The sequence below is a fragment of the Panthera pardus genome, unplaced genomic scaffold (genome assembly GCF_024362965.1).
Source record: "Panthera pardus isolate Hobbes unplaced genomic scaffold, ASM2436296v1 HiC_scaffold_2, whole genome shotgun sequence".
Classification (NCBI taxonomy): Eukaryota; Metazoa; Chordata; class Mammalia; order Carnivora; family Felidae; genus Panthera; species Panthera pardus.
The window spans coordinates 138,194,747-138,207,965 of NW_026526765.1; the positions used below are offsets into that span (position 1 = coordinate 138,194,747).

At 43.3% G+C, this 13,219-nt stretch overlaps 1 protein-coding gene across 5 annotated transcripts in view; it reads right to left on the minus strand.

The window, feature by feature from the left end:
- SNCAIP (synuclein alpha interacting protein) overlaps positions 1–13,219 on the minus strand; it is a 156,865-nt gene that overhangs the window by 61,291 nt on the left and 82,355 nt on the right. For all 5 annotated transcript variants that reach the window (XM_019469557.2, XM_053907534.1, XM_019469556.2 and 2 more), the window contains exon 3: positions 594–666. In XM_019469557.2, the coding sequence (XP_019325102.1) occupies positions 594–666 (73 nt within the window). The remainder of the gene's footprint in view (positions 1–593; positions 667–13,219) is intronic.

The following is a 13,219-nucleotide window of genomic DNA, read 5'->3' on the forward strand; positions in this document are numbered from 1 at the left end:
TTTTTTTTTTTTTTTTTTTTGGTCAGGGGTGGGGGTGTGTGCAAGGAGAAAAGGTCAACCAGCTGGTTTTCATCTGTATGCCATAATTCTCTGTTTAGTTTACACTATTAAACTCCAAAGCTTTGCTTTAATCTTAACTGTTACAGTATGCCTTCTTGCAGATCCTATCATGTCGCATCCCTGATAGGGTTTCAGATTCTGGCAAAGCACCATCCCCCAAGCTGGTCCTTGCCATATGGGTAGTAAACGCATCCAACATTTTTTCATTGGCGCCTCCATCATTATGTTTTGTCACCAATGGTTTCTCGGGTTTTCAGTAAATTGCCGCGTATACTGTGGTTTGGAGCTGTCCAGATGACGGCCTACGTTGATTTGTAGACAGCCGAGTCCTCATTAGGGCCTCCCTGTCCTGTTAGCCTGTGGAGGGTGACCTAACATCTGTTCGTTGAGGGAGTGTGCGTAGGGGGGTGAAGGGAGAAGCTGTAAAGGAAAGACAGAAGGCAGGGGCAAGTTGTGGGAGGGGGAGGCAACTTCCTGGAGCCCTCCGCTCTCTCGGAGTCAGGAGAAGGAGAGGGATGAGGAGAGGGACCTACCTGATCTGTCTTCGCTTTGCGCATCACATCTTCGGCACAGTTCGGGGATGGTCTTGAGCGACGTCACCGAGTACTGGATGGGAAGCCGGAGGAGAAAGGGAATAAAACAACAACTTAAAACAAGAGCATTGCATTCATTCAAGTGGCCAGAAAAACCAAAGCACAAGAAGTGACACTTGAGTACAACATGTAGATCCAGAAAAGTCTAATTTTATCCTCAACGGGCTCCTCAGTGATCTGGCAGTGACCCAAGCTCTATCTGTATACATCTAAGCAGATGTACATCAAGAAGGGCTATGTACCCCTGCTTTAACATGCAAACTGTATCCGGCAGACATTCTCTCTCTTGTTGCTTCTGCGACTTGTGGAAGATGGAAGAATTTTCTGGCCTTGAGGAATTTCCGGAAGGTGTCTGGAATACATGCGTTTTGAGTCTGATTGTGAAGGGCCAAGGGGAGAAGCACCCAGCTTCCTGCAGCACCCAGGGTAGCCAGGAGCCTCACCTGTGCTGATATTCTCTGGGCTACACCAACGTCCCTCATGTCGCCACTTGCCAGAGGTTTTACTGTGTGGCATCCGTGAGCTCCGTGGGAAACACAGGGGGTGATGTTTTAAAGAGCAAGAGGAGCTTGGTTCTCTGTCTGGAAGCTAATCTGTTTTATGTATAGATTAGACCGAACTGAAAGAAACCAGCCCCCGGGATCAACCGGGCACCGACTCAGGGGCCAGCTATCAGGATAACAAATTATGACATAAGGGGGCATAAAACCAGAAGGGCTAAAACAAATGTAAAATCAATAGCTCTGATTTACGGGGGTTCTGTCTGATGCCAATCAATCTTTCTTTAGAGAAGGATGTTTTAAAACAAAATAGGATGAACTATTTCTTTAATCAAAGGACCATCTTCAATCATACATTAACTCATAAAATCCAGCTACCTACAAATATTTGGCTCTGTACCTTTGGGAATACTGTTCTTATGGGAATGAGAATGTGTGATAAAGGACTTCACTCAGAATTTGGGGGGGGGGAATGAGAAAAAAAACCTTTAATTAATCTGAAAGAAAAATGATCACGGGAAACTCATTAGGATTATTCTAGCATTACAAGTGAGGAATGTGTAATTAGGGTACATTTGTCAATAAGAAGGTACTCTAGTGAGCTTGATGTTGACAGATGAAGCGAAGGGTCTACATGGAGACCCCCCAGTGCTTTCCACATGATGGCAGGACAGCAAGACAGAGGGAGGGGGCAGTTGTATGTATTGTCAATTTGCCAACCGCATGTCACAAACAAATTAAATCTGCAGGTCTTGCAAGTGAAAAATGAAATCTCAAATGACCAATTAGAGAAATTACTCCTACCTGTCTGATGCAATAACATCCTGTTTATGTTGGCCAGTCCTCAGAGACTACAGGTGCTACTAGTCAATCCACTCACATACTCAGAAAGAGGGAGGGCTGTCTCTTGAACCCAAACTGAACTTCAAGCATTTTTCCCCTTTTACAGTATGTTCTTTGGGGGATGGGGGTAACATAGGTACAGAAGGCATTTTTCTTGTTCCTAATAAGGTGCCTTATGTTCCTGGCCAAGTACAAGCTCTCTAAGGAATCCGGTAGCTTCTTGAGACCAGCTGGTACAGGTTAAATAATTACACAGTTTACAATTCAATTAAAACAGGGCCTTTTGTTTCCATGGCCATGCGCCCCACAAAAGCACCCTTTGGCAAAGTCTCACCCTTGCTCCTTCTGTCTTGTTTTGTTTTTCTCCCAAGGCAAATTTTAGAAAGAGGGAGCTAAAGATGGATTAGTGTTTAAATGGAGTTAATGATAAACTGAATAAGGTTGTTCACGGGGCTTAATGATATATATTTGATTAAACTGGCTGCGGGGCTTCCTGCATTTTCAGCCACATGCATCCTAACCGCCACCTCTCACCCCAAAGTCGGCTACATCAGAATCTCTGAATTATGAGCTCTACCCCCAGCTCTTCCTACGTGACCTCAAAGATCCTGAGTGTGCAGCAACTTTTAACATAATGACATTTAAGTTCGAGCAGCACAGGCTGCCCGGATGGTGTGGGGACTGAGCAACAGGCAGAGGATGAACCTCGCGGAGCCCCACGCACCACCTCAAACTGTGTTACCCGCGGCAGCTCTGTCTCTCCACCCTTGGCGTACAGAAAGTCACTTCTGTGAAGGTATACGTCTCAATTCTTTGGGAATAATGACCTTGAGGAAAAAGTCATGTGCTGTGCCTGGTGATGAAAATTACAAATACAGCCATCTGAGAAAAGGGTGATGTGTTGGCCAGACAATCAAAGTTTTGGGGAACCGTAAGGGTATGTGGAATGTCAAATTCAGCAAAGACTCCAATCTACACTGTGAACAAATCTACCATCTTTTATAAAGACACAAGAAACAGAATCAGTTTGGGTATTTGTTTCAGTAAGCACAAACGCTGCTCTCTGGATAGGAGATGAAGCTTAAGAGAATGTTGTACGGTCAGGTCACGATGGGAAGAGTGGCCGGAGAAACATACAATTCACAAAACCAACATGCGAAAACATTTTCATATTTGCACATTTGGGAATAAGCAAATGACCCAGGAAGTCTCTCTCGCATGAGTGCATTGTCCTACCATCTGGGAGCTAAAAGGGAGGGCTCCCCAGCCCTTCATCCCAGTACAAAGGACAGATGGCCTTTTAGAAGGAGCTGTCTGACAGCCAAGCCACCTCATTCTCCGGACAGCGGCCAACTCCCTGGGCAACAACTACTGTCATTTTGGCCCTATCAGAACCAAAGTCCAAAGTGTCTTCCCTGTCTCTTGCTCCCAACCCCAGCCTTTATATTCTGTTCCCTTGATGCCTTTTATCCTTGGGTGATTAGAGAGAGGGGGGTTGCAGATGGTTGTTTCCTGGTTTTATGTCACTCTTGTTCTTTTTCGAAAAATCTTCCAGAGGTTAGTCCCGTAGAAATAGCCTTTGTGATTCAAACTTCCTTTCCAGGTCTCAAGAAAAGCCCCTTCTACAGGTGGACCAGTTGCCTCCACTTCTTCAGTGTGCATGCAGTGTGCATTCAAAGTTTAGTTCCACCTTCTGTACCTTGGCTGGCAAAGCTTTCCTCTGGCCAGGGAAAAGCTGCCTTTCTGCAAGGCCAGCTTGCGCTGTGCTTTCTGCATGAAACCCTGGCTAACTGCTTCAGCCCTAAATGACCTTGCTCTTTACTGCCCTTGGTAAAATACTGCCTTGCCTTGGGCTCTGTTGTTTCCTAGATGTTAGTGTTGGCTCCCACAATTGCCTGAGGGAACGGATGGTGTCTCTGACTTGCATATATACGTGGCACACAGTGGCTTATTAACTATTTGACTGGAATACCAAGACAAACACACATTTGATGGATCCCCGGCAGAATAGTACAGCTGTTCAAAGGAGTTCTTTCATACTTAGGTAGTAAGTGGGCATTTCTTCCATGCTTCCATACTTGCACTCCAATTAACTGGCTTTCTAAAATGCAGATTTGACTAAGGTGCTTCTCTGTTTCACATCCTTCAGTGGCTCTGCACGGACTACAGGGCAAAGCCTCAGCATGGCACAGGAAGCCTTCCATGAGCTCGGACTTATCTCTTACCATTGTTCACTTCTTTTTTGATTGTGGCAATATGAAATTTCTTAGGGATGCCATATCTGCTGTTCTACCTGTCTATACTGTTAGGCGTGCCATTCCATCGACCTGGAATGCTATTCCACCCAGTTCATTAGGCAAACTTTTTTTAATTTTTCAAGATCGGCCTGGGAATCGCTTCTATAGAATCTTCTCCCACACTCCCAGATGGAAGTAATTCCAGCTTTCAAAGTGTGGTGTCTGGACCGGGGGCACAGACACCATCTAGGAAGTTGTTAGGAATTCACAGTCTTGGGCCCCATCCCAGAAACTCTGAGGGTAGAGCCCAGCAATCTGTATTTTTACAAGCCAACTAGATGATTTTGATGCATGCTAACATTTAGGAACAACTGCTTTATATATAATTTAGGCATAAATCCATTACAGAATCCATCCATGATATTTCACCTATATGTTTATGTCACTGCTTTCTCTGCTTCCTGAGGGTGTGGACAATATTGTGTTTACCAAAGATAGTGGGTACTTACTGAACTTGAATAAAATGAATTCCCCTATGTAATCATGATTTTAGTGGCAATAATAAAAATAGTAACAGTAATAGTTAATAGTTATATAGCCCTCATCTTCCTAAAAAATCCCTCATTATTACAAGTCTAGCCATGAAATTATGGTATATTTAAAAGAAAAAAACACACCTCTAATAGATTAACAGTATGGGTACTGGCTGATGCCTTAGCCTTCTGTATAAAGAACAATGGATCTGGACCCAGAAGATGCAGATTCAAGCCCCAGTTCTGGTATTTGTTTAGTTTTTAAATGTTTATTTTTGAGACAGAGAGCAAGGGCACACAAGCAGGGGAGTGGAAGAGAGAGGAGGAAACAGAGGATCCAAAGTGGGGTCTGAGCTAGAGCCCCATGGGGCGCTCGAATTCATGAACTGCGAGACCATGACGTGAGCTGAAGTCAGATGCTTAACTGACTGACCCCGCCAGGTGCCCCAGGTTCTGGTATTTATTAACTGAGGTTCTGGACAAACCAGTCATTTCATATCTCTGGGGTTTGCTTTCTTTATTTATAGAACACAGATAATCATATGTGGATAATACAAGTGAAGTCAGTTTACAAGCCGTGAAACGATGTTGAATGTTTTTGTCTCTTCTCCCTAACCTGTTTTCCACCTGTGCACACAGCCCTTCCCTCATCATCTTCATTGCCCTCCTGACTTTGAAGCTCAGTTGATCCAGATGTGGGAATTTTAGAGACAGAAGACGGGGTTGAGCTGGACTGGAAAGGAGAGCCCAGCCTGCCCCAGCACATTATTTAACTTCTCTTTGGTCTTTCCTCCTTTATGAGAGTCCATGGCCAAGGGCCGACACTGAAACATTCCTTTGCGAACTCGAGTTGATATGACACAAGACAATCCTACACATCCCTGCCTGAGCCAGTCAATTTTGTCACTCAGCCATGCAAAACAGTTTGAGCGTGCATGGGATTCATAACAGTGCGTGATTTCTACACCAAGCCATAAGGATCTCTGACCATCCTAGATATTGTTCAAGACTGAAAGGCTTTGGCCCTTACTCCTGAAAGCTGGAGCCAGTTGGGTGAACATGCAGACATTACTCAAGCGGTAATGAGCCACAGGGAAAGAATAAAAGAACTAAAATCCCAAACACCTTTTGAAGCTAGAGACTTTTAAACAGCTAAGGTCTCATTAAGTTTCCAAAAGAAACAATTAAGCCAGTCATCCAAACAACCATCCTGAAATTCATGATTTCTCACAAAGCTTTCCAAAATTCAGGCAGGCATCTCAATACACACCCAGTGAAACAGCAACTGTGTGTGCACGCAAAGCTGGCAGTGAAAGCAGACACACCCTGAAGCGAGGTTTTCAGAAATGTAGTATTTTCCTGAAGTCTGGAACTCCTCTCCAGTGGCCTGCCCTTCCAATTGAGGAAGGTGTGTCCTGACTTCATGCCTTCCCCACAGAGGATGTGGCATTAACAGTCCACCCCTTCGCCACTAGCCCTCCACTTGTGCTCCTGTCTCTTCCCCTCCCATCCCTTCAGGTCTCTGGCTCTACCATCATCCCTCGTCCCTCCATCTTGTCAGTCACCCTCTCGACATCAGCTCTCTCCTCTGACAAACAAGCAGCTCTGCCACCTGAAGACATGCTGCCTCCTCAGTGAATCATGGCCTTTCTTGCTCTTGTGTTCACTGCCATCTTTTTTTCAAGAATTGCTGTGGTTCTCTTCTCTCCTCCCTCATCTCTTACATTTGCTCTTCTAGCCACCACAACATGGCTTCTGTTCACTACCCCCAAAGGCCCTGCTCTTACTATGCCCTTCAATGGGTCTTAACTGGAAAATCCAACCATTCTCTTTTTTTATCATGACCCAATCCCTGCTATTTACCCCTTGCTCCTTTAAATTCATTAGATACCTCTCTCCCTTTTAAGATCCCTTAGCATTCCTCGTGTACTTCTGAAAACGATTTCCCAGTCTCTTTCATAGAAGCCTCTTTTCCCTCGTCCCATGTGGGACATACTTCTACGCAGTTCCGTTCTTGGAATGTTATTCCTTCCACATTCCATGTTTCACAGGTGGCCATACAGATGCCCACAGTCTTAACGACCACCTCTACATAGTACAAATACTGGCGATCTATGTTTTCATACATTCATCCCAGACGGCTTTAAATACCTTCTATCATTTAGGCTTTGTGAAAGAAAATTATTACAAATGATCCTCTTTTCAAATGCATTTGATTTTTGTTCTTGTTCCTTGTTTTTATTCTATTGAGAGGGTTTTTTTTTAAATTAATAATAATCAAATTCTTGGGGTGCCTGGCTGGCTCAGTCAGTTAAGTGTCCTACTTCATGGTTGGCCCTGCATCAGGCTCTGTGCTGACAGCTCGGAGCCTGGAGCCTGCTTCAGATTCTGCGTCTCCTTCTCTCTCTGCCCCTCCCCCACTCACGCTCTGTCTCTCTCTGTCTCTCAAAAACAAATAAACATTAAAAAAAATTTAAAAAGATAATCAAATTATTTTACGCTAAGACATATTTTGTAGCTGGTATTTGGGAAAATTCAGTAACTGTTTTGCCTATTTTAAGAGTTTACCACATATAGCATTATATTGCTCATATGTGTAGTTAGGCAAAAGATGAAGGTCCACATTGGCAAGTGTGGTGAGATATCACAGCAATGAGTGGTCCCCCTTTGTGAGGACAAGTGATCATGGATGAGAAGAGACCTCAATGAACTGAGCCAACCACAGGTAACCAACAAGCCCAGCAGCAGTCATTTTCAACACAGGGGTTACATATATGGTTTCTGCAGCCAGACCATCCATGTTATATCCTGGCTTCACCATTTTCCAGATAATTCATATTAGTTACTTAACCTCTGCCTACCAGTTTCTTCACCTGTAAAGCAGGGTAATAACGGTGCTTATATCAAGAGCATGCTGTGAAGACGATGAATTTAATAATGTAAAGCCTAGGTAAGAGTGTCTGATACATACTAAGTGTTCAATAAATGCTAGCCATTACTTACATTAACAAGTATACAAAATGAGCATGTGGAAGTGAAGCCAAAGCAACGGCAACTATTGAGGCAAAAATTCCAAGTCACAAAAAAATTACAAAAGAAATTTAACTTGCAGTAGGACACAGGGCTGGCTATAATACTTGTTCAGCCTCAGTGATGGTCTAGTTTCAATTGTGAGCCAATTATCAATCACCACAAAAATATAAAGGCCGTCAAGAACAGAGTTTGATATTGTAATTAAATCTGACCTTCTATGGATTCAACTGGACATTTCATAATATGCTCAATTATTATTAAAGGGTCCTGGAAACTCTAAGAACATCGATCCGGTCTGTGTCATTCACCCGAGCTTAGAACTGCTCTTGGAACACTGTAACTGTTTAATACATGTTGTTGAGTAGATCACCACTAAATCTAGTACATAAAAGGTAAATAGTTTGTGTGAATAATCTGCATTGCCAATCTAATATGTGCTATAACTCATAAGCAAGATAAGACATTTTAGGGCTATCTGCAGAGTAAGAGAAGAGCAAAAGAAAAAATCTGGCAGTTGTTCATTCTTGGAAATCATTCTATCTATAAGGCTGCTCTCCACATTCTCAGGAAGGGGTATGGAATCCAAGATGTTAAGTCTGGGTCCCCAGGTTCTGGTCTTGGGCTCTTATACTACCTATGGGACATGAACACATCGTTCATCTTGTCTGGACTAGATTATTCCTAATTCCTTTCCTGGCAGGTGTTACCGAAACAAGAGAACACAGACGACACAGGATAGTAGAACAAGGCATGAGGTTTTTGATAACGGGCACCACAGGAGGAAGGAATGAAAGGTAATGTAGACTTGAATACAAGACATTTGCAGAAAGAACATGTGAACACCCGATAAAAGTCAATCATACTGGGACACACTAAGAAGATAAGAGCAGGCAACCAGGCAACTGCTAGGAAGGGCAGGGCTGATAGACGGGACAGTGAAGAAGGGACGGAGGTGGCCAGAGGCCATGTGAGAATCTTGGCAACCTTGTAGGGGAGCACACAAGAAAGTATATTAGGATCTCGCTCAGGTAGATTTCTTGCTAGAGAGGAGGGGCAAGCCAGGTTCTCTTTACCTTGATTAGCTTTACACTCCTTTTCACTCCTAAACTCAAGGCAAAACTTATATTCTTGATCCAATCAACTCTCTGCTTGAGTCCACTTGATAAGCTCTATGTGCCCTTTCTTGGGGACTCCCACCACAGCACATGGCTTTGTGGAAATGTAATGAAATCTCGGAAGTGTCAGTGGATTGCATTGAGTAAAAAGTGGTGCACACAAACCAGACAGGGGCAGGCATTGTAGTGCAAGGTTGGAAAAATGTGAGAATCCACTAAGAGGAGACTTGTTTACCAGAAGAAGTTATTTTCCTACCACACTGTGGCTCAGTCACTCAAGGAAAATGAATCCATATCATTCTGTGCTATTAGTCTAGGCTTCAAGGGCTTGGGTCAAAGGTTAGAGTGAGGTGGAACGGAATTTATTCATTATGTTCTCATGTGGCTTGCACAAAAAATAGACTGTCAAAAAAATGTCATCTTTCACCCATTGTATTCACAATGGTACAGAAAGGTGGCAAAGCTTCCTGCGGAGGAACAGAGTGTGTCCTCACTTCTGTCTGTGTGCATGTGCAGGAGTATATTTACATGTATATGTGTATGTCCATACGCACACACAGGTATGCAAATAGGTATGTGTGTATTATATAAATATGTGGGCATGTATTTGCACACATACATATATAAAATCTCGTATTTTCTCCATAAAGTCCAGGGCAATAGGTAGAGATGATAATTATCATGTTACAGATGGGAAAGCAGACATGCAGTAAAATTAAGAGGTTTGCCTACATTCTCTTTCACTCGTTTTATTTTATTTGGAATATATACCAACCCCATTACTTCCAAGCAGCTATTTGCAACTGCATCAGTACCGACGGAGGATAGTGATGGCATTTTATGGACTGGTCCGGAGTCTCTACTCCACCAGGTCGCTCAGAAGGGGAAGAGTAACGTGGTCACATAGTTCTGTATTTAAATCCTGACCCTTCCACTTACTTATCCATAACGTTGTGAAAGTCATACACCTTCTCGAAGGGTCAATTTTTTTTTTTCAAGTGCCAGACTGGGTATTGAAACAGGGCCTGCCCCGCAGAGTTGATAGGAATCTTTAACAAGACCCCTGACTCACAGAGTGGAGTGTGGTACATGGCAGAGCCCGTGTCTCAGGGCTGGGAGGGATGCTCCTCACAAGATCTACAGTTCGGCCTCTGCTTTGTTCTGTTCTGTGTATAATATACTATCTGGAAGAATAGCAAATTGGCCTTTCTTTTTTTTTTTTCTTAATTTTTTAATATTTATTTATTTTTGAGAGAGAGAGAGACACACACACACACAGTATGAGCAGGGGAGGGGCAGAGAAAGAGGGACACACCGAATCCGAAGTGGGCTCCAGGCTCTGAGCTGTCAGCACAGAGCCCGATGTGGGGCTCGAACTCATGAACTTTGAGATGGTGACCTGAGCTGAAGTCGGACACTTAACCGACTGAGCAGCCCAGGTGCCCTGCAAATTGGCCTTTCTTAATAAAATAAATACACCGTGGCTACTAAGAAGTCTGTGGTAAAATAATATCCCAGTGCATTTTTCTTTTTCAGGAGAAGCATCTGGCTTCTGCAGGAATGAAGAAAGAAATCTGCAAACCCTTTTGCAGAGACAGAAAAGCCCTATCATCTCCTTCACAGACCTGCAGGGAATGTGCAATGCTCTCTCCTTGGACATGGCAGGGAGACGAGCCTGTAGTTAGTTTAAACCCTGCATTTTGGAAAGGATGAATGTTATTTTTGAGTCTGGGTAACTTCAAAATAATTTGATTGCCTTCTGGGTTTTGTCTCATTAGGTAAAGGCAAAGAAGTTCTAGTTGCTTTTTTTGAACCAATATAGAGCTTGTGTTTTAATTAAAACAAGAACCAGGCTCATGACCAGAGGGGAAAATCAGGAAACAGAAAGCTCAGACGATGTAATAGGGCTACGGCTAGAGAATCAGAAAAACACTTGTGAACTTGGGCATCTTTTTTAAACGTATTGAGCATTTTCTTCCCCACTCCTGCCACTTTACCAGGAAAGAGGTGTAAGTGCCATCAGAGATGGAGGTTATGGAATCCTAAAAGCAAAGGCATGTTTATGGGAGGCTATATTCTTTTTATGCCAGTGAATTAGCAAGTTGAACACATCTTGTTAAACGTCAGCATCGGAATCGTCTCCATTTAGCTCTTAAAGCAGTTGTAACATTCACTGCTCCTCATTTACCTAAAGAGGCTGAGAACAATCATCTCAATATTGAAGAGGTCATCACTGCTTTCTACAAGAAGTGATTATATAAGAACAATACGATTCTGGCACATGTAAGGGCTTGAACCTGGATCGGATGGAACTATGGTAAAACCCTGGATTGCGAGTAACTTGTCCTGCGAGTGTTCTGCAAGGGAAGCAAACATTTCTAATAAATTTTAACTTGATAAATGAGCGATCTCTCGCAGTACGAGTTGTACACAATGCCGGATGTCACAGGACCACAGCTGAACCAATGGCTCTTGAAATTCACTTTGATAGATGAGTGCTTTGGATTACAAGCATGTTTCCAGAATGAACTATGCTTGCAAATGGAGGTTTTACTGTATTATAAAACAACTTACCATATTACAGAGGTTGCCAAAGTAGAGCTTCTTTTAATTTCATGTGGTTTAAGAAAAACCAGGATTGCTTGCCCTCAGTACTACCAACATTTTAGGCCGGGTAACTCTTTGCTGTAAGGGATGCTGTAGGGATCCCTGTGCACTTTATGTTGTTCAGAAGCATCCTTGATCTCTATCCACTAGATGCCAGGGGGGACACCTCCCCAGCCATGACAACCAAAAATGTCTCCAGGCATTGCCAAATGGTCCCCTGGGGGGTGGGTACAATCAACCCTGATGAGGACCACTGTAATAGATTTAGAGAGGCAGTCAGGTGTTGTAGCCTGAAGCAGGTATCCCAGAGACAGATGGCTCCCCACTAGCAGGGTGGCCCTGGATAAGTTAGGTAACATCTCCATGCTTCAGAGTCCTCGTCTGTAAAATGAAAATCATGACAAGTTCCTGCCTCACTGGATTGTTGTGAGGATTAAGCAAGATAACGGCTCTCTCAGAGTGAGTGTTCGGCAAATGTTAGCCGTGATTGTTTCAACCATTCCACGCAGTATCATTTTTTTCCCCCTCTGATTTAAGTTTAAATGCAGGTTAAAGATCCAAACAATAGAACATCTTTAAAGGGGTGGGGGAAGGTTTGAGTGCAGTTACACAATTACAGATGGATAATCTTTATTTATGTTTCAGAGTGGTCAAGTTGTAGGAGCTTGACTATTACATAATCCCGTATCCCGATTTGCTAAACAGCGTGGGCTATTGCTTAACATGGTTTATTATCTTTCAAGTGGAGATCCCTAATTCATCAAAATTATAGGCTGCTGCCAGATGATTCTTCTGTAAGTACAAATGCTCTATTGTATTTAAAAAAAAAAAAAAAAAGTCCTGACATGATGCTTGGTTTTTTCCCTTGAGTTCTTTCTTCACCATTGGCCATATAAATATTATTGTTATTATTCACTGAAATAATAGCAAAAGCTACCATTTTTAAGGGCAACTTAACGGTGGGCCAAGCTGTGTGCTCCACATATATTATTATTTCACTCAATCCTCAACACAGCAGTAAAAGTTGGTGGGTATCTGGGAGAGGCAAAGTTACTGCTCTCCAGTCAGCACAGGTCAGAACAAGGCTGGAGCCCAACGGGGCCTTCCAAACCCCAAGCTCCTTAAATGCTGCTTCATTATCAAACCTAAGAGAGCTACTCTGAACTCCTAATCATAACGTATGTTTTTCTTTCTAAGACACCTTCCACACTCCCTACATCTCCCCACATCTCCCCACATTATTCTTTACTTTCTTTGCTTCTCCCCACTAGGCTCAAAATACCTCGAGGTGAGGGGTGCCTGGGTGGCTCAGTTGGTTGACTGTTGAACTCCTGATTTCAGCTCTGGTTGTGAGCTTGTGCTCATGAGCTCGAGCCCCAAGTTGGGCTCTGTGTTGAACTTGGAGCCTGCTTGGGATTCTCCCTCTCCCTCTCTGGCCCTCTCCCCGCTCTTGCTCTCTCTCTCTCTCTCTCAAAATAAATACACTTAAAAAAATACTTCAAGGTCAATGCTATAACAGAACCATGTTCTGAACACTTTTAAGTATAGTAACTTAAAAAAGAGAGAAAGAGACAGAAAGATAAGGTGGGAAGGAAGAAACTCACTTCGCATTGGTCTCAATGAGGATTAATAAAGATTGTCTGGAAGCTAAAATAGGGAGAGGCGGCATTCACATTTCCCTGGCACACCAAGAATCAT